The sequence below is a fragment of the Varroa destructor genome, unplaced genomic scaffold (assembly GCF_002443255.2).
Source record: "Varroa destructor unplaced genomic scaffold, Vdes_3.0 BEIS01000001.1, whole genome shotgun sequence".
In the NCBI taxonomy this organism is placed as follows: Eukaryota; Metazoa; Arthropoda; class Arachnida; order Mesostigmata; family Varroidae; genus Varroa; species Varroa destructor.
In genome coordinates, this window is record NW_019211454.1 from 22,688,297 (window position 1) to 22,710,447 (window position 22,151).

The following is a 22,151-nucleotide window of genomic DNA, read 5'->3' on the forward strand; positions in this document are numbered from 1 at the left end:
GCACTTAAAATGTGGTTTGCGTCGATCTTCTCGTGACAGCACTTCCTTTTTAACTCGTCCGTTTCGACTAGGTGTTTGACACGTGTTCGAATTTTGGCGCGCAATGATGCTGGCTCCCCACTCGCTCGGTGACGTCACATCCGTTGCTCTCTGGTGGTTTTGTTTTGTGGCGTTGTTCGGTGAGCAAGCGGCAGCCATCTTGGATTGGTCGCTGCTGCAAGCTGGTCTCTCGTAGACGAGTAGCTGCGAACGACCAAGGAAGGATATTGTGTGCGCTGTTTTGTCTGTGAGTGGTGCTGTGTGTGCCGAGCCGCTGCTGCTGCTGCCGAAGGAAACGGTTTAACGGATAACTACGCATACGACGCGAAGCCGAAACGCAATCCGTACAAATCGGGTCGGTTCTGGACTGTGCATTTTGTAATAGAAGCTCAGTTCGTTTCAAAAGGGATCTCTTCGTCATCCGAGGTGAGTTGCATAGCGATATTTTGTCGACAAGCGGATGATTCTGTGTCTTCGTTACCGAACGGTCGCTTGCGGTGACTGACTTGTATCCTTACTATGGCCGGCCTAAATACTAATATTTTGCTCGGGCTACGCGAATCAATCCCCGTTTCTGGGACACCGCTGCAAGCCGGTCCCACCCGTTGACGAATGGGAAAGCAGCGGTGTAGTCCCAGGAAAAGGGAACTGCCTCGAACGCAAAAACGCCCGCTGATGGTGATGCCTCGAACGCGGCCATCACCCCCCCGGCGTCCGTAGGCCTAAACGCTGTGCGAATCGGAACGGCTTGCGGGATGTGAACATCTCAAAGCATTACTCTCTCGCAATCAGGGCGCGGTAGCACCGCAGATTAAAATCATTGATACGTTTGTGTTTTCGATAATCGGGTCTCGTTAGCTGCAATTATTACCAACCAGCGGCTGCAGCATATATCTATATTAATGGTATCAATTAATATATACAAATATCTCTCTGTTTGCCGTCAATTTCGAGATGGTCTGTAAAACGGTTGGGCTTCGTATTTGTTCGACGTATTTCCTCGAATAAGCGACAGTAAAGCAATCGCCCACAACGAAATCAGTCATATAGACTCATCAGTCATTGTGTGCGTCGGGCACCCGCTCGTTCCGAAAACTGAGACGATGGCTGATTAGAAAAAGAGTTGCTTAACGGAATGAATACTACAGTCAGGGTACTACTGCGATCATGGCTTTCGTGTGCATATTCAGGATGCAGGGGGTATAGGCTTTCGGCCAGGTGAAGTTTGTGCTCATAATAATAGTATCTCCCATAGTTGCCTGTGCTAGTGCTAATGCTAGTCCTTACACTCACTCAATAAGTACAGACTGTTACTGTGGATGCTGCTGGAGGTCGTGGGTACGGTGTTCCCTGGGTTGACTGACCCCAAGAGAAACCCATCGTGGTCGTGCGTCGCTGAGCTCAGCTCGACACATCGTCGCAGCATCACCCACCACCACAGTTCACCTCAGTGAGCGATGATGATAGAGGGCGGAGGGGGTGTTTGCTACTCTTACTACGTGTTCTTCTTGCTACGGGCACTACTTCTAGCATTGCTGCTGTTTCTATTTGGTAGCAGCATTATGATATCGTTTATCCAAAAGCGGCTTCGGCAGTGGTCACCGCTTGCCATGACCACTTCGTGATCGTGGTCGAGCTTGCTGCCGTCAGGAGTAACGGCAACGAGTGCCTACTGCTGCAGCTGCTGCGTCTGCCGGTCGTTAACGCAGTATGAACTGTCTCTGTAGGACCGACAGCAAAACGTCTCGATTCCAATTTGGTAGACCTCGCAATAGCCGGCCGATATTGGATTGGATCTGAGGGCAGGTTGGGTCTGTTCGTCATCGTAGTGGTGCCGATGCTTCGGGCACTAGGCAGGCTTATTATGTGGGTGGCTCTTGAGGTCAGAATTAACTGCAGTTGTGGTTCGTTCTCAGTCCGCCGTTGGATAACTGACCAAACTTGTCGTCAGCAGAGAGCGGCTGGTAACTGAGAATGGTATCTTTAGCGAAAAAAACCCCACCCTTCCCACTCCCCCGCACACCAAGCATATTTTTGTTTCGTATTTGGTCTTTAAGAGCTCTGATCTGCCGTAGCCATGGTGCCATTTCTAAATAGTTATAACGATCATAAGTACTTGGAGGATCATACTAATTAGGACCAGTACAGCGTATCAATAGTAAAAATGTGAAAAACATAGCTGATTCTACCTATAGAATAATTGATCGTCATTTGTCTATTTGTGCGTATTGCTCGATATGGTTTTTTAGTTCTCCCTTTGTGTATCCACATTATTACTACACATACACACATGGTGTATGTGTGCAGAAGCATTATGGTCGTGTGTGTTGACGTCTAAGTCCGCCAAAGTGTAATCGTGATAGTGGCGGCGTATAGTTAAAGTCTGCGGTGCTGTCGCCACCAGCTCTAATGTTTTCATTTGTTCATTGTTCAATCGACTGGTGTCGGTGTTGCCGCCGCCGCTGCTTCGCTATGGGAGCCGTGGAGGCAGGCAGAGCGAGAAAGAGAGTTAAACGACACAAGATACAGCTAAGAAGTAGGCAGGCAGGCAGGCAGGCAGACAAACAGACAGACAGAATGAGAAACGGACGACGACGGGGACAAGCAAATTTACCTTTTCGATTGCCAACACTAGCAACAACAACAATGTTCAGCCTTCCCTCCTCGTATACAGCCGGCGACGGCTGCTGCTATAGTTTTTACGTTGTATGGACGGTGGCAAAACGGTTTGTCCGTCTGTCGTCTGTCGGCCATTGTCGTAGTTGTCGTCGTCGTCGTTGTCATCGTCGCCGCTGAAACGCGGTTGCTACTTCCATCAGTTGGTTGATGATAGTAGTTGATCTAATGCTGCATTGAGCAGTTGGTCGGCTGCTGTTGCTGCGGCTTGTACCCTGCGGCGCTGCTTTGCTCCTTCGCTTTACGCGGGAAAAGAAGACGACGCTGACGAGGATGATGGTGGTGGCAGCAATAGCGGCAGCATTCGTTGTTGATTTACACGTTTCGTCGAATTCGTCAGCCCTATCATGTTTGTATATATATGTATGTATGTAGTTAAACTTCTGGTTAAAAAGATTGTTTCACTGGTTCAAGCACCGCCAACGACGTATATTATGCAGCAACCGTGAAAACATACTATATAGCGTGTTTAATGTTTGTCCCAAAATTCGAAGGCAATTCTTCGAGGATTTTACCAATGCGGCCTTGGGATGCCGATAGATAATTCAAGCATAAAAAATAGAGTTTTGTATTAAAAAGGATTCGATAAATATCACGTATTGATATATTTGATCGTGTGAGAAGTACATGGTCGATTGAGATAGTTATGTAATAGCTTTCTCGAAGAGTAGATTTTCGTGTATGTGCACGTACATGAGAATCTACTCTTTGGTTTAGTACCCATTTCGGTTACGTGATTAAAAATATCGAATAGCAAAAAATCAAGAGATGTAGGTGTAGATTCATCAATTTGTTTTCAGCTTTGAAATGCCGAAACAATATAAGAGTTGTGGAGTAACTCGCCGTGATAATTATCGACACAACAGAATACCGTAACGGGAATTTAAAAATGGTTGACCTTATAGTTAGTCTGTACAATGAGATCACAGCAAACGCTCGAAGTGGCGATCAATAACAATAATCAACGGTTGGTAGAAATGAGAAAAACTTGGTCTGTTTTTTAAAGATATTACGCATTTTTAGCCGACGAAGGCTATTTCTCCATTACGGAACTCTCAATTACAAAAAGTTTCTCCTTTCTATTTAGTGGATCTTATCCCGAGGGTACACCCGGAAACAACGGATGCCTTTCAATTAGCTTTGTCGTTATTAAACATTTTTAACGCTTGATGTGACATAATCAGATAGAGTAACTAAAAAAAAAAAAAGCTACTTCTGCGAGGACATTTGATTGTGTTGAAAAAGTAGTACACCTACATCAGCAACTACAAAAATATTTTTGCAAATTTAGTCAACATCTACCTCGTACTAAATAAAAAAGCATAGCCGAGCTGTACAGCCTTAAGTAACCGGTTATAATATAGGTTAATTTCATTTGAAAGCTGAAAAGCATGGCGCATTAAAGATACTCACCATTTGCCTTTCTACAGCTAAGTTTTTTTAGATCAACTGACATTAAGTGGGCGTTGAAAAAATAAATTTATCAAAATGCCCTGATTTACTCAGGCCATAGCTTTCACAAAATCGGGTGTTTTTTAAAAAGCTATTTCTTCCATATTTCTATATTAAGAAACGTCAACTTTTAAAGGGCGGTGTTGTTGGCGCTTCGTACTCCTATTGAAAATATAATTTCCTGAGCTCTATTAGCGCCTATCGCTGGAGATCACCGCCTGAAATCTATTTTTCTCCATGATTTCTTTCGAAAAAAAAAAGAGACGATTGTTTAGCCCAATCAAGAGAAGGAAAATAGCTGAGAACAATAAAGTGGACCCATGGGCCAGCCATGTGGAAAACGTATCACGGAGTGTTAATTTTGCGCGTGGTAATATGCTATAGTTTTTATGAATGTGTCAAACCAAAACATCGTCCAAGAGAAATGCTGCATATAGAAACCATACGTGTATTATGATTATTATTAAACCGTTTTTTTATATATCTTGTTCAGAATTACCCATCCCAGACGAACCCGGTTGAACAGGCAAATAGGAAGGGATGCACGCATAAATCTCGTGTTGTCTTTTATATTATTTGGCAAAAAAATACTTTCTTTTATGAAAAATCGTGAATCTTACGAAGTCAACAATAAAAAAATGTTTTATTAATAAAAACATTTTTGTTAGCAACAAGAGCCATCAATTGGTTAAAACGTTGTCACGGTTGTATAATAACTGCGTAACCGTAAGTTGCCTTCATCTTTGGGTAAAGTTCTTTTATTCGAGTGTCGAGTCAGATTTTCTTGAGTATTTCATATACGATAGCGTCGTTTATTCGGTTGCGTGCACCGAAATCAAAACTAATTATAGCCAACGTATGTGACTTTAGTAAAAGTTTGCTGAGATCTATATGGGTAACCATCGATAATTACGTATTCAGTTTAAGCACCGATATCTTGTTATTAGGACTTGTTTCACATGACTCTCGGTCCACAGCGATGCCCAATATCTGATTCATTTATCTCGGACTAGGGAAGAAATGACTGTGAAGTGTTGATCACACTTACACTACAGTATTATCAATACGCGAGTTTGCATATTTCGTTTATAATTTATGGCCTGCAATTGTACTCATGCATTTCATAGCGGTTTCCTACAGTGGATCTGCAAAGGCTGCGCTGTAGGTTTGAAGATTAAAGTTCGTTTGAAATAAAAAAAAAATTCAAACGATAAAATACGTGTACAAGCGAATAGCGGTGCGTAACGATGAGAGAAAGGTTGCACTACTTAGATTAGATAGAAACATAGATTGTTTCTATCTACACTTAGATTAGATAGAAACATAGATTGTTTCTATCTAAGTTTGCATTATTTGCATTTCAGAGTTTACGTTATTCTGTCTTTTGTTACGTCTGGCATAAAGCTTTTCGCTTCGAACAATGCTGTCGTATCGAACTGTGTCTGTTTCACGTTATGTTAATGTCTGTGTGTGTTGACTGGGGTATTAATAGACAGGTTTGGCGCGCTGCTACTAGGGCTGGTCTTTATACGACACCATTCTGCCTTTACTGATGTTCGGCTGACTATCAAATCATGCTCGACCTAGGTGAGCACATAGCGCCAATGGAGGAAGCGGCAAATTTTTTTGGCTCAAAACGCGAGGATGTACGGCATTCTTCTTTCAGTATTTCGGGCGCACGCTAGGACAAAAAAGAAAGAATAGGCGGGCGAAGTCTAGTTCCATTCGTAATGATATTCGTGCGGTCAAGTTCCGTTACTTGGAAATGCTTCCTAATATCTCAATCTTCCTTTACCAATTACTTTTGCATTTGTAATTCTACGTAAAGTAACATAGAAGAACGCTTGAAGACATTACGTCTACTTTTTTTTGGTATATCGTATGAGTTGAACGGGAGGAGCAGGAGGCAAACGGGGAAAAGAGTGAATCTGCTCTTGAACAAAATATTAACCTGGTAACTTCACGCATTAAGCTCCTTTAGTTGCTGCTCACTTGTATAAGCGTATATGTAGGTATATGTATGTGTTAAACAGCTAGCAAACAGCTACACAAAATACACAAAATATCTGGAACACAAACACCTTTGTGTTGTACGTAAAGGATGTTCAACGTAATTTCGGAACTGAGAGTCACTTTTCAGAGTATATGAGATAGCTTATGACACAGTATAGATTTTTAGTAAATGCACATATTTATTATTTTTATCGTTCAAAATCTTTTCATTGTTGTTTATGTGCAGACGTTTAAAGCACGACATTTTCATCTGTCTGTCATTTCTGACATTTGTCAGTTAGTCTTAATGAAAGATCATCGACTGGCAAATTCAAGCAAAGCTTCTCACAGAGAGCAAATACTGAATGGAAAATTATTTCCTCGAACTGGCTTGCATAAATGTTGACATGTGAAATACATGTGAAATTCTTGACTTCGACTATTTAAGAGACTTGTAGGAAACGTTCACATGAAAAACTGTCTCTCAGTAGCCACAATTGGATTTTCGTACACAACTAGTATTGCATTTACTTAGTATAGTAGTACTAGGGGTAATAGTATGGCATCTGGATTGCAAAAGCAAACTTTTGACAGACGCTATTACCTGATTTTAAACAACTTGATTCACTATTGTAGATTTAATTTCTCCATTAAATTTTATTTAATATGTAATACTAATAATAATTAAGCTTGTTTCACCTGATGTTCTTTTATCTATAGGGAGCATACGTTCCCCGGAGAGACCGTGGCAGACTCTCAATGTGCTCCGAGCATGTCTGCGGCTGCAGGGCTAGCTCACAAGGGGGAATCCAAGTCCAAGAAGTCCTATGCCACCCTAGACATAAATAATATCTACAAGGTACGTATAGCATTATACATCGCTGATTATAGTAAAAACCAAGTTAACCATATTTTGATTACGATCTAAATGAGTTAATGTTACAACTAGGGGTACAAGTCCACTAAACAACGTGTGATCAGACTAATCAGCAAACTCGAACGAATCTTAAAAATGAAAATAATGTGGAGACATTAATTATTATTTGTGGGTAAATCAGATTACTTCATTTTTATAAGTATGACATTAGGTTCACGTTAAACGATTCCTTTCTCATTGCCATCTTTTTTTAGATATATGCAACTTTTTTTTGCAAAATTTTTATCCTTCATAATTGATAACAATTAATATAATATATAATAACAAGAAGTTAGATTACTTTTTTTTCACTCTTGCTTTCCTACTTAGCTATGGTGTCTGTTCAGTAGGGTGTACGTCAATTGACTTCTCGTTGTCTTTTCACCGTTTCGGTGAAAGTGACTAAGACAATAAGTGAAAAGGGAAGATACAGAGGCATCGGATATTGTCCGTTTTTGTTATCAATATTATCACCATTTGTGCACCTACATTAACGAGTCAAACACGCTTCATTCATTTTGGAGCTAACGATCTACATGCAAAGCAAAGCATTACGGCAGAAAAGTTAGGAGTGGCCGAGATGTTTCTTATCGATGATTTAATTATTGTCATTGGGTTCAGAATATAATAAGCAATATTAAAACGCGTGCCGTTTTTCTCCTTTGCCTTAACTGGGTTAAACGTGTGAGATTTTCTGTCCTTGTCTGTCATTTTATGCGGTCAGTTTATGCGGAAAAATTGTCGGATCAGTTGAGGTCAGCGAAGATGCTGGATGTTAATGTCATATGGTTGATTCAGCTGGAACTCAATTGATTTCTGGTGAGCACTCCACAATGGCCAATTTCGAAAAAAAGTTCATGCGTTCATCCCGAAACTAACATGGCGGTGTCAGTGAAGAGTACTGGCAGTACCAGCTCAGAAGTTCAATGATACTTGAAAAATCGATAGTAAGCACTTCGGTTATTGGTTATTGCAATAATGAGGTGATTACAATAATGAAAGCCTTTAGCTTGCATGCATGAGCCGCTTCATTTCTGTGGCTAGCTAGCTATCAGACCAAATCAAGCTTGATGTTAAACCTGTGCTGCGTCTGTATAAGTCCGTAATGTTTGTAAGACATCTATTTCTTTAGTAGCTTTTGATCACTGACATGCCAATCTACAATGTAACACTCGCTTCATACCAATCAGCAAACAACTTTACGTTTTGCTGATTTCTGCTGGTTTCTCTGACTTACATTCTGTTTTGGTAGCGTGACTCATAGAACACTGCACTGCAATCTTCAATTAATATTCAACATGTATTCACCTAGACCGTGAGCTTTTCTTTTTCAGAAGTACTCTTTATAGTGCTATACAGAATTTTTAAAAGTTTACTAAAAGTACTTCTTTCTGAAGCATTGTTCCGTGCGACTGGCAGGGAAATCGTCCAAGCTATCGTAAAAATTTCGTGAACATCTATACTTGATGGATGTATCTAAGAAGGTGAACCAGGGAGGAACAGTTTTTGTTAGAGCGCATCAGAATTGGGCATAGTTTTGGTAGAGAGGCCAAACGAAAGCTTATTTTTAGTTTCGTTCTATTCCTTCACACTATCTTGGAATTGAATTATTTTGGGGTCTAGCGACATAGTTGGGTTTCACTGACCCAGACTATACTTCTAATCAGTGTTTAAATTGAAACACTGAATGGATTTACATAAGCGCTTAGTGACGTTAATATATGGGGATTATACATGGTTCTTTTAGTGGGTCCTTTTTCATCACGCTTTAATAAACCTATTTTTTTTTGTATTTGCATGGTAATATGGTAAAAATATAGCCTTTTGTCGTATTGGGTCAATTTCGATGTAGATAGAAACGTTTAGCCACACGCCTTAATATTATGAACAAGTATATTTGAACTGTCTTTTGATGATGCAATAGTAACGTGTTTGTTTACTAAGTGGATTAGTTTCCAAAACCGGACATAGACGTACTTGGTTTCGTGCTGGGGGCCACCTGTGTGAAGCAATACGTAACGGAATTACCGGGTGTAAGAATTTTATTTGGGTGTACTTAGATTGATTTTTTAAGTTGAAATTGCGTCGGCGAATCCACTCGAATATCATGACTGAGGTTTTCGTATCGGGTCGGTGAATTGATCTATTTATACTGTATGTGTATGTACCAGCTGTGGATATTTACTGCGGCTAATGTATAAGCATTGTCTGGAGATTTATTTTGCATAACAGGGTTAGGTATGCTATTTTTCGAAAATTTTGATTAAGTGATGAAGATTTCCCATAGGTTTATGTAAGCACTTGTCTAATTCTCAGTTAAATGGAAGCATAGTTATACTAATACCATGATAAGTCGTTCCAAACAAGCAATGCCTTTCGCGGTGGGACTAGAGTACACAGGTGTGTACTTTTTAATACGTTTTAGTAGGTGATCCAAAGCGAGCACAAAACCGATTTAATAGTTGTCTTATTTTGTGTTTTTCTTTAATAATTCTTACATTTATATTATGTAGTTTGATAAGTATCAATAATGACTTTCACCTACTGTCAATAACTAACCCCGCGATGCTATTTCGGTTTACAGGGCAAGTCGTTGGAGGGTCCGAAGTCGTCGGCGATCGGCTCTGGTGCGAAGCATGGACTACAATCGCTTGGAAAGGTTCAGGTGGGCCGGCGAATGCCGCCGCCTGCCCTGCTGCCCAGCCTGAAGAGTGAAAATCTTGGTATGGGTTTTTCTCTTAAATATATACACATAAGAATAAACAAAATGTCGTACGGACTGAAACTTATTTTCACATTTTTTTATTCTTATGTGACTAGAACTATAGATCGGAAATTGCGCAACATGTCTTTCAGTTTGCTTTCCTAGCCTTTTTCTGTACACACGCTCATTTCTATATATGAAATATCTTTTTTTTAATTTCTTGATTGTGGTTGTCTTCCCCGTCATTCCAGGCAACAACCCTAATGTCACTCTAGTACCTACGGGAGGTCAAGGATGGGGTGTCACGAAGAGCAGTGGTCAGGGGCAGGGGGCGGCGGGTGGTTTAATGTCGGGGGGCGGGAGTGGGACAAACAACAACAACAACAACAGCAGCAACAACAACAATACAAGTCCACAATCATCGGATCAACCAATGTCGCACCTGGATGGCCGCACGGCGCCTGGTGGCGAGAACGGTCTTGGGGGCCTGGGCGGCCTGGGGAATCTTTCGGTCGGTGGAGTAGGAGGTGGTCGGGAGGGCTCGATGATGATGATGATGAACAAGGGGGGAGGCAGCGGCGGGGGAGGCGGAGGGAACAAGACGTGGAGCAGTGTGGCAACCGGGGTCCAGGGCGGCCCGGGTCAACACAATGGGAACAACAACCAGCTGCCATTCTTTCCGGGCGAGTTCCCAACGCTCAAGAACGAAACAGCGGGTGGTGGGGCGGGCGAATGTGGCGGCCGGGGCTCGGGTGGCCCGGGAACTGGTGGTGGTGGTGGCTCGCTCAGCAATGCGGACCGGGAGGGAGCAGCTGGAGCTGGAGGAGGAGGAGCGGGAGCAGGAGTTGGAGCCGGAGTCGGCGGCCTGGGTGGCGGCAGTACAGCAACCCAGTACGGGCCAGGACCAGCATTACGTCCCGTCGAGTCAAATTGGTCGAAAGGAAGCGCGGGCGCCATGGTCGCAGGCCAGACGGGCGGACCGAGCGCTGGCAGTGGCGTGAACGGTCTGGCGCTCAAGCCGAGGCCTCCGTCACCTCTCGGCTCTTCGCCCGGTGACCCTCTTGGGATGGGCTATCCGCCCACAATTTCTAAAGGACTCGGCGGACACGGTGGCCATCGAGCCCAACAGCAGGGACCGCCCGGAGATCACCGCGTGTCCACCATGCCCAACGGAACAACGGTAAATATTGCACTTCATTAGGCACAACAGTGATAGTAACAATAGAATTTGTTGTAAAATTCTGCGTATACCATGTATTCGATAATAATGTACGTAGTGCTTGTCTGGAACATCAATCATTCATTGTTTTCTAAACATTCTGTATAAATGCACTTCAACGGTTTGTTAGAACTATTTTTGTACTGGTAGTAGTGTATTATATTATTCGACACCAGAGTGCAATAGAGGCTTCAATATATGATGTTACCAAGTTTGTCGTTTGTTTTGCTCCGTGAATTACTTAACACCAGTAGGTTATTTTTAGTGTAGCAGCGTGCATGCATACACATAAACGTCGCGCATCCTTCCTCTAAAAAGGATGTTCGTGTACGTTTATTCATTCAGTTGCCCCTTTGTCTTTGACTAAATATTATAGCCGCTATTTACACGTGAGCGTGACGAGCGCGAAAGCGGTGGCCCAGTGGGGCCACGTGGTGGTGGCGGCGGACGTGGACCCCGCGGCGAGCGTGGCTATCGTAATGATCGTGAACGAGGCGGAGATCGTGGAATGAGCAACGACCCCCGAGGAGGTGACGTAGACCCGCATTCGAAGTCTGTTCTCAAACACTCGACGATCATCTCGGATCAGCAGCTCGAAGGCTTCGACCGTATTCTTAATACCGGTGAATCGGACTGGTCAGCAGCCAAAGGCGATATCGACTACAACGCGAAGCTGTGCTTCTCCGACGAGGAGGAAGAGAACACTGGCGATGACGGCGATTTTGGTGGCGGACAACAACAAATGTATGAAGGAGGAGGAGGAGGTGGACGCGGAGGCCGACGGGACACTCGTGATTCGGCGTCCCCAATGGGCGGCGGAGGTGGTTATCACGGTGGGTATCACCAGAGCAGTGCGCACGGGGCCGCCCGCGAGCAGCCGGGCCAGAAGCAGCTGTGGACCCCCTCAGGCCAGCAAGAAGGACGTGGTGGTGGTGAGCCACAGCACCATCGTGATCCCGATGCCTGGAGGGAAGGCCGCCACGGCCGCTTGAAGGACGGTCGCGAGTCGGGAGGCCAAGGTAGCGGAGGAGAAAGACGTGGAGGACCTGCACCTGCCCAGCAATGCGTGTTTGAGGAGGACTCGCAGGAAGGTTGGCGCCACAAAGCCAACAACAATGCGAAATGCGCTAGAAATGAAATGATGAAATGTGTGGAGCGGGCACGCACCATGCGACGCGATTCTGAAAAACGCCTCTCAGAGCGGGCTGATGGGGATCATTATTCGATGATGATGTCGTCAGGTGGCGATGGTTACGGTTCAGGAGACTGCGGTGGCAACAGTGGCCGAAATAACCAGTCGGGTGGCCGAAAAGACCAGCAGGGTCTATCGCAACAGAGGGATCGCCGGGGACCCGGTGGGGGTTCAGGTGGCGTCGTCGACATGAATAAACTGCCACCGCGGTTCGCCAAAATGCACATGAGCGGTGGCGGTCAGCAGATGCAACAACAGCAACAGCAGGGTGACGGTGGCAGAGGCTGGGGCGGTCAGCAGATGCAACAACAGCAACAGCAGGGTGACGGTGGCAGAGGCTGGGGCGGTCAGCAACAGTCGTCTAGTGGCACAGATGGGAACAATCGTAGTCGTTCTGACAGCAGCTCATCCAACAACAATAGCAACGTCCTCATGATGGAACAGCAACAGGACAGCAATGTGTGGCAAATGAATAAAGAGAACCGTGCTAGAAGCCTTCGTGGTGATGATAATAAGAGCCCAAGTCCTGGCGTAATGACGGGAGGAGGCCAGTCTCACCAGTCGCATGACAACATGTGGAGCTCCCAGGATCAGCACACTGGCGGTGGAAAAAACGCCGGAGGAGCTGCTTGGGGGGACCAAGGTTGCGGACTGTTCGATACCCCTCAGCAGCAGAGGCAAATGCAACAGCAACATGGCAAGCAGGGCAGTGGCGGGGGCCACGGCAATCGACAGGGCTCCTCCGACAACCAAGGTGGGAGCAGCCTTGACGGGCACGATAATTCTGCTTCTTCTGGGAAGCAACAAAGAGCTGGCTTTTCAGCACTTAAAAAAGGTGAGTATTCTAGGATTTGCGTAGGTGAAGCTGACTTTGAGTGATGGTCAATGGCTCTAGTCGTTGTTATTATTTTTTAAAGTGAGATGCTTTCTGAGAACTGTTTAATTTGAGAGCTAAAGGAGGCAAGCCTTTATTTAGATTCAGTCTGTTGTTATTCTAATTGCGATTCTCTTGTTTTTACGTGACGCAATTGCATTGCCGATGTTGTCGCTGCGATAGACGGAAGCGGCAAGAAGGATAGCGAGAGTGACTCCCTGGATAAGTCCGATGGATCACTGAAAGGTCGCGGAGCTTCCAAAAAGGGTGCGGGGCCATCTTCCCTAAGTCACCACGGCGGAGGGCACGAGAGTGACGGTGTCGGCTCATCCAATGACGAAGAGCAGCAGCGAGGCTTTTCCCCTCGTGGTGAACCATCGCGTCGCGGAAGGGGCGGTGGCAGGGGCGGAGCAGCGCCCACTCGAGGCGGGGCCAGTTCATCTAGACAGCAGCAGTTCCCTTCTGCCGACAACCGCGGAAGCGGAGCGTCTGGACCTGGGTCTACCGGGTCGGGCACTCAGCAGAAGGGCAGCGGCTCTGGTGGAGGCACCGGTTACTCCGCCGGTGGCGGCAAGGACTCGGGTGCTCGCAGTGGTGGTGGGCGCAGTGGTGGCAGGAGTGGTACCAGCTCCGCCCCGGGTGGTCGCTCGGAGAGAAATACCCAAGGCGCCCAAGGCGGTGTGGGTAAAGATGACACCACGGCGCGCTTCCGCCGACACGACGATTTCGATGAGGCATTGACCGAAGAGGACGAGCGCGGTGGCGGTGGTGCCAAATTTGGCGGGGGTGGTGGTGACCGCGATCGTCGACAACGCGACACTGGCGGCAGCAAACAGCAGCAAGGTGGTGGGACCGCTGCTGGCAACAGGGAAAGAGGGGGAGATCGTGACCGGGATAGAGCGGATCGAGGGGACCGGGATAGAGAACGTGAACGCGAAAACGCCAGCAGGCGCCAGGGGGGAGGAGGAGGAGGAGGAGGAGGAGGCGAAAGCGGCCGAAGTGGAGGAGCAGCTGACGGACGTGGCAAAGACGGCGGTAGAGTCGACCGAGATCGTCGCGATGATCGAGGCGGCGACCGTGATCGAGGTGGCGTCAAGTCGGGCCAGCAACAGGAAGGAAAAAAGCAGCAGGATCAGGGCTCTGCAGGCAATAACCGCGAAAAATCAACCCTTCAAAAGGACAAAAAGCAACTGCAGCAGGACAGCAATGTAAACCAAGCTACACCGCAGCAACAGCAGCAACAAAAGAAGGAAGGCCCAAAGGGCGGTAGCGGTAACGAGCAGCAATCAAGCGGAACTGGCTTAACTAAAAAGGACAGCGGTCACGCGAGCCAGCAGCAAAAGGCCGGAGTGTCCGGAGGTAGTGGCAGCACCGTAAGAAGCGGTACTCCTCCGCAGAAGAAAGAGGTTCCTGCTCCAGCAGCGTCATTGAAAAAGGAGGCTGGTACCAATGCCTGGGGCGACTCTGAAGTGACCGCGTCCTCTGGACCGGCTGGAATAGAGTTTGGCAACTTCGGCGAGAGCGAAGACCTAAATCTTAAGATTCAATCGGTGAAGAAGGTCTGGGATACTACTGCCACCCCGTCATCAGCTGACACTCAAGCGGTTGTTGGACAACAAAGCGGCAGCCAGACTCACAGTCACACTGGCTCTGTTGTCAGCGGCTCAGGTCAGCCCGTAAGCGCTGTTGGTGCACCGTTACCCCAGACGCACCAGCAATCGTCGCATGGCGGTCAGGGTGGGCCGCAGACCGTAACGCAAATGCCCTTCTTCCCGATGTCGGCAGGCCAAGATCCAGCTGGAGGCCACAAAGACCCCTCCGGTAGCAGTTTACAGGTCGGTGTCAGTGTCGGACAGACGGACATGGGCGCCTCTGCGCAAGTTGTGTCGAGCTTCCAGCAAGCTTATGCTGCAGCTGGTGGCCAACAACAGCAACCGTCAGGCAAACAGCAGCAACAAGCGCAGCAGCAGCAACAACAACAACAGCAGCCTCTTGCCACAATGGGCCATCAGCAGCAGGCGCAACAGCCGCAACATCAGCAGCCGTATTATCAGATGCTGCCTCAGCATCAGCCGAAATATCATCATCAGGCAGCGGCAGCTGCTGCAGGTGCAGCAACAGTGCAGCGCTCCGTTCATCATCAGATGACCCCGTCAGGCTATCCTCAAGCTGGTCACATGACAGCTGCACACGCTGGCCAAACACCGTTGGATCCAGCGCATATGCGTGCGTACGCCGCTCAACAGCACTCCGCCGCAGCAGCGGCAGCCGCTGCGCAGATGTACGGCCCCCAGTTCCAAAGTCCGCCGCCAGCCGGTGCAACTCATCATGGCCATACGCATTTGGCTGCGACCGGTCAGGCTGGACCAGGTTCAAGTGCCGCCGCTGCAAGTGATCACTCATATCCGTACTTCTCCCAACAACAGCAGCAACAGGATCTGTATCGCTTTCAGCAACAGCAACAACAGCAGAGTCAATATCGAGCTCATGGATATTTTCCAGCCCCCACAGCCACCCCAACGGCGGCTGGCCCTTATGGATCAGCCCAACAAAGCGGGCACTATGCCCAACATGCCATAAGTGGGCACAGCCATTACCCCGCGGCGATGCAGACGCCCCCACAGCCGGCGGCCGCTTTTTCAACTGCTGGCATATACGCGCACGCCGGTCACAACCCGCAGGCGGCAGCGCGATACAGCGCAACGATGAAGGACGCTAGTGGCCAACAGCCACCTCAGCAGCAGACCTCCTATGAGCAGAGTACGCCTCCGCCTTACGGACACGCGGCGGTCGGCCACGGCCACGGAAGTCAGCAACATACCGCCCAGCAGCAACAGCAGCAACAACCTGGGCCGTCGCGACCTGGACAGGCCTCATTGGGCACCGTCGGACCTGTCGTGTCTGGCGTGGGCAGCAGTAAGCAAGCGGGCGGCACCGCGGGGCCTCCATCATTTGGACCACCGGCTTCATCTGGGTCTAGCGGCCTATTCGGTGGTGGCGGGAATCACCCAGCAGCTGGTGGACAACGATCCACTCCCCAATACGGCGGCCATTCTGGCCAGCAACAGATGATGAATCAGGGCGGCTCCGTTGGCAGACAGGGCGCCGGTGGGAATCCGAATGGTTCTAACGCTGGCCATCAAACCCAGCAAGGTCAACGCTATCCATCGGGCAAGTCGCCAGGCTACACCCATCACTGAGACGATAATGAGAATAATGAAAACAAAACAGAAGATGAAGACCCAACTTCCTTCCATTAAGTCGTCCTCTCCTTTATTACTTCGACTAGAACTGCTGCAACTCTACCGCTACTTCGACCATTACTACAACTACTGGGTTGTCCCTTAAACACACAACAGCAACAACAACACGGGTGAAGCGATGCTCGATCAATAGGCAGTGGCTGTGTTCTGCGGCCGTACATCTTGTGCATCTGGGTAAGCTCGTGGCTTAATTGATGTACCTTTTTCCATTCTCTCAAACATAGGTGTCATGTAGACGACGGCTAGTGATCACGCTCCTGTTCCAGTATAGCTATTTATGATGACTATGATAAGGATGATGATGATAATGGTGATTATATTAATCATGCGTGAATGACTCTTACAAAAACAAACATCAAAGAAAAAAAGCAAAACAAACAAATAATTAATAAATAAACAAAAACGAATTGTCTATTTCTAACGGGCGATATAGCTGTCAGTGCTCGGGTTTGAATTATTAATAATAATAAATATTATTCAACATTCACGAGTCCGATTTACTAAAATTCAAGCCTCTTCGTTACGAATCAAAATTAACGTAAAGCAGCAAAAATGGGAACGATAAAAAACAGTAGCAAGTAAAATGAAAGCGACAGACAAATTCCTATTTGTAATCGCCCCCTACGATTCATTCATTCTGCAGTTCATATAATAACGTTTTTAGTTTTAGAAGTATACTGTAATAATTCTTCTACATATTACAGATTATAATGCTACTATTACTACTACTAATAATAATAATAAATCAGTAACTGACGCTTCTGAAAAAACGCTGTCTGATGACGTGCTTACTTGAAAAGTTAACCTTACTGATATGAGTTTGCATATGTACCTGTATGAGGAAACCTAATTACAGCGCAACAAGCTACCCATCTGTCGTCAATCTCTAACGACATCCTGTTGTCAAATTGTCTGTTTCGTTGTCAGACTCAACAACAAAGAAACAAATCAGTTGTTTATTATTAGGTGAGAGCGAATTGTTTTGATCGTTCATTGAAAATATTTACAGAACCGCGCACGAATAATGTGGATTGATTGGACTTGATTATCGGCAACGGCAGAAGGCGGTTAAATGAAGGTTCTGTTGATCGCAGAGCTGTCAGCCGAGGAGAACCCCATCCCCCTGTAACAACTCGCAATGAACAACTACAGCTCTCTCTGTAAGCAGTTTCATTCCACATCGATACTTGTACGTCTGTCTCAATCTATCCCTATATTTATACGGCGATCGCGGTGATTGTTGAGAATTAAATCGATCAAGTATTAAGAGCACCATTATGATCCAATCAATGTCAACGAACGTGTGCTGCAGCTACAGCATAAACAAAAGGGCGGGTAGAGATAATCGGGCCGAAGTTGAATCACCCCATAAGCTGACTAATATCAGGACATAAGCACAGTCATTATGTCTTTCATTCATTGGCAAGGTTTGATTGGTTAACCTTGACAAAGCTTTTGTCAGATACATCGTTAGATTATTACGTCACTACGCCAGTTATAACAAGAATAAGTCGAAGTAGTGGACCCCATAGCGTACAGAATTGCAAAGAAAAGCGCCGAAAAAATATTGGGACATAGTTACAATAAATCGAAAATGCTGTGGAACATCTATGACGATGTGAGCCTTCTTTTGCTGGTAGCTCGGCATTAATTACTACTGTAATTGTATCTCTTTTACCCCGGTCGTGATAATCTATTGGTTAAATTCTATTCCCATTAGTTTGCATTTTTCGTCGTCGGAGTCAGATAATAGCAACATTTGATAAACGAAGTATTTGTAGTGCGAATAATGATAGCAGTAACAATAATATAGTGTAGCGTCAATGCGATATTCAGATGAACATGTGTTAGTTGGTGAAAACGCACTACTGCTATAATAACTACTATGACGCAATTAGCACCCTCCTACGACTAATACTTTATCCATATGGTGATCGCAGGGCAGAGCCGACGAGTTCATTCGCCCCTATATATATATATATATATATATATATATATATATATATATATATATAGCCTTGTTATTAGAAAAGCTAGGTCGTCTGGGCTTACTAAATGGTATTGATTAAAATTATTATTACTAAAATCATATGCATAATACGATAACGATTTAGGCATCTTCGTGGCTCATTCTTCACCTTCAAATGTATGTTTAAGGGGAAATTAGGTGATGCAGGCGCTGGTGAAAACTAGAAGAGAGGCTAATGGAAACTATATAGTCGGCACAGATATTTTTCCGGCACACCGGTCGCAGATTCTTCTTCCAACGGTGGCGTCACCCCTGAGGGTGATCGACGACTGAAAATTTGAGATGCGTAATCGTTAAAGTTGAACAATACGAATTAAATACATTTAACAATGTGTCCCAGGTTGCCGTGAGATCAGCACAACGAGTAAAACATGGAAATGCATAGCGACTATTACACGCTCTGCTGGTGTCGCCAAGTTCGCTACGAGTGCACGACGACATCATACTGTGCCGCTAACAACTGCAGTTATAAGCGAGAAGAGCCGATATTATGATTTGTCGAACGACAGCAACCCGTAGTTAGCACCTCGTTTCACGCACAGATGTTGTCATTGTGGGCGCAACGCGGCAAACTTAACCGGGGACAATCAGTCAGATATGAAATGATGAGTATTGGAAGAAGGTGGTTTGTTCTAGACTGTCTAGAATTCAGGATGTATAATTCTCTTAGTCGTTTTTCACTTTCTCTAGGAGTGTGATGGAGATTTCTGGTTCTTGACGCCGAAGTCTATTCGTTCCCGAGCACTATTACCGCGACTTGTGCGTACGTGGACAACGACTTCCGCAAGGTCGTAGCCGCCTCAGATAGATTCACAAATAACAATTATCATTACAAATAATTACTCTGTACTAAAAGCGTACAATGATAGATTATGCTTTGTCATCAACAAAGACCATAACAACTCATGACAAGTGGATTAATGTACACAGCAGTCTTCACTGTGACATGAACGTTAATAGTAGTAGTGTTGATAAATGAGAAAAAAATTATGTTAGGACTCTGAAGGAAGCAGATAATGATGCAGAAGCTGCTTCGAGAGATCTTTGGAAGCAAAGATGTAGCCAACGACTTCTCAAATAGAAGAAAGTATAATAGAATAAAGCGAGCAGTATAACATCACACAAATTGGTTGATACTATCGGGGTCAATAAGAACGGAACAGCAACTGGAGTGTTGCCGTAATCATGTCGGTAGTTTTTCTACGTAAAGACACCGAGACAACATCATTAATCCTTTTACCAACAACGGACTTGCTTACCGCTGTGGCTAGCCGGCACGACACGATAATGGATGGGGCGAGATAATCAGTTGACGGTGTTTGTTTTGTGACGGAAATCGTAATAATGCTAATAATCATAAATGCCTCAAGGAATGAAGGCCAGACGCTTTTGACGTAGAAGAGCCACAACAAGCACAATCTCGGAAACACATAGAAGCTATCGCTCTGACAAAAGTATCGACCAACGAGAGACAGTTCCGAGACGATAGTTTTTAAGTACATATATATATATATATATATACCTATGCTATATCTATATTAACAAGAGCAACAAATAAACCATAAATGTATTGATGTATTATACTACCATAAGCACAGCAAGAACAATACCATCCAACGACAAAAAGCGTAAGGACAGCAACTGATAACAATGCAACTACAAAAACCAACTGAAACAAGCTGCGTGTTTCCTGGTGATATTCCCACGTATTTTGAAAAGACATTTGCGCCTGATTTTATGCGTAGTACGCGCAGGGCTGCATTGTCATTTTGAAAAAATGAGATGGATTTTGAGCAATTGTCGACAAACAATTTGCTGCTTTTAACTGACTCGTTTTCTTCGAGTAGGAATTACGACCCGACTTAGGTAGTCGCCAGATAAGACATCAGCAAGTGCCTGCCATCTGCTTGAAGGGTACACAATAATAGACCTATGACTTTTCATGGTGGGTGAAAGAAACAACTGATGATGTTGAGAAAAACGGTTTCTAGGAATGAATGATCAGATGCCCTTTGAGAGCCAGTACCGGCGGCACAAGCACAGCTTGCTAAATAGTGCACATAAGCGACGTCCTTTAGCAGACTGTGAAGCGCGACCATAAACCAACGAGGTTAAGAACACACACCAAACTGCCATCCAATATTAAATAATGCCGCATATCGGAAACGCATCGTGCAATTGCCAGCGCAGAGGACGAATTGGCAGCACTTCAATAATTGACTGTTCCATATTACCTCGTGGTGTCAGAAATAAAAGCCGGTGGTGATGAAAATCGCGTCCAAAGGACAGGTCAATCTCAAGCACCTCTGAACCGGCGATGAATCACAAAAAAAACGCGTCAGAAGGAAAAAGCAAATGTTTTTAGTAACAGATAGGAATCGTCGAATGAAAACGTGGTAATCCCAACGGAGTGTCATGCCGTGCAGTAAATGTAGATTTATTATTACCAAGTACTCTATAAAAAAAAAAGAAGCGCAATAAAAGCAACGAAAATGCCGCGAGCATCAACAAATTAAAAACGAGTTGATGATGACAACGATAACAACAATAACAACAACACCAACAACAACAAATTATCAATATAAATAAAACGGCATGACACACATTTTAAAACGCATCTATCTACAAATAATGATAGAGAGAAAAGGTCGTAGAGAAAAAGCGGACGAAAAGTTCACAAAATTGTTATTAGAAAAGCTAGGTCGTCTGGGCTTACTAAATGGTATTGATTAAAATTATTATTACTAAAATCATATGCATAATACGATAACGATTTAGGCATCTTCGTGGCTCATTCTTCACCTTCAAATGTATGTTTAAGGGGAAATTAGGTGATGCAGGCGCTGGTGAAAACTAGAAGAGAGGCTAATGGAAAATATATATATATATATATATATATATATATATATATATATATATATAGCCATTTTTAATAGATACTTCCTTGAATCTACAAGTTTCTTCTGAATTGTTATCATGCATCTAGCAACATTAATAGGTTCATATTAGTCAAAAGTAAAGTTTAAATACGCTCTGTACGAACATCTCCATTGTAATTAAATTCTGGGTGACAACAGACTAAAAGTACCCAAAACGCAAGGAACGGAAACAGCTAGAAAGCCCAAAAAATGCCGGAAACACGGCCTCAAGCGGAACAAAAAGTCTTTTAAAACGCTAGCCATTAGAGCTCATCTGGACGACTCGGTAATGATGATCCTTTATCGCTTTGGGGTCGTTTGGTTTATTCTCATGAAAATATTCTTAGAGTATCTAAAAACTGCCGACTTTAGGCTGCTTTTTTAGTCTTGATAAGCCTTCGTCCAACGCGAAGACGTTGTATAATAGCTTTGTTTAAACTGTAAAGACGACACAATACATTTTGCCATAAAGGACGTGCTGTTTGGTTCTAAAAAAAATCGTCAAGAAAAATAGCAGGATATATATATATATATATATATATATTGCAACTGTTTGATATAAATTACTTTTTGCGCATTTAAGACCTTGCTGAGGGCTAGATAGAGTTAGTCTTGCCACATTAACGATGAAATCACGATTGGCGCAATTTTACGATCTGTATAAAGAAAGAGAAAAGTTTAACTTTCAGTTGACAGAACGTTTACTAAAAAGCAAAACTTTGAGTGCATTTACATATTTTGTCTTCTCCGAAGTTTTGAGTTTAATAATCTTCGAACTAATTTCTAACAGATACTACATTTTCTGTTTGGTTCAACAGTGACACGTCGTAATAATGGATCTTTAATGTTGTACCTAATGAACGTAATGCCTTCCGTC

At 44.8% G+C, this 22,151-nt stretch overlaps 1 protein-coding gene across 4 annotated transcripts; it reads left to right on the top strand.

The window, feature by feature from the left end:
* Positions 1 to 175: 175 nt before the first annotated feature.
* On the top strand, positions 176 to 20,876 carry LOC111243038 (uncharacterized). 4 transcript variants are annotated; one of them, XR_015319086.1, is made up of 8 exons: positions 2,917 to 3,064; positions 6,880 to 7,018; positions 9,660 to 9,798; positions 10,031 to 10,959; positions 11,375 to 13,025; positions 13,248 to 16,501; positions 17,337 to 17,487; positions 18,485 to 20,876. XR_015319086.1 is itself a non-coding variant. In XM_022788048.2 (6 exons), exons 2-6 carry the CDS (start codon positions 6,932 to 6,934, stop codon positions 16,262 to 16,264), a joined length of 5,823 nt encoding a protein of 1,940 aa, XP_022643783.1. In that variant the 5' UTR covers positions 176 to 465; positions 6,880 to 6,931; the 3' UTR covers positions 16,265 to 17,098. The 4 variants fall into 4 exon arrangements, 3 of the variants coding, with proteins under 3 accessions (XP_022643783.1, XP_086833445.1, XP_022643786.1); XM_022788048.2 differs by lacking the exons at positions 2,917 to 3,064; positions 17,337 to 17,487; positions 18,485 to 20,876 and adding an exon at positions 176 to 465 and having other exon boundaries at positions 13,248 to 17,098; XM_086977319.1 differs by lacking the exon at positions 18,485 to 20,876 and having other exon boundaries at positions 13,248 to 17,941.
* Positions 20,877 to 22,151: the final 1,275 nt, after the last annotated feature.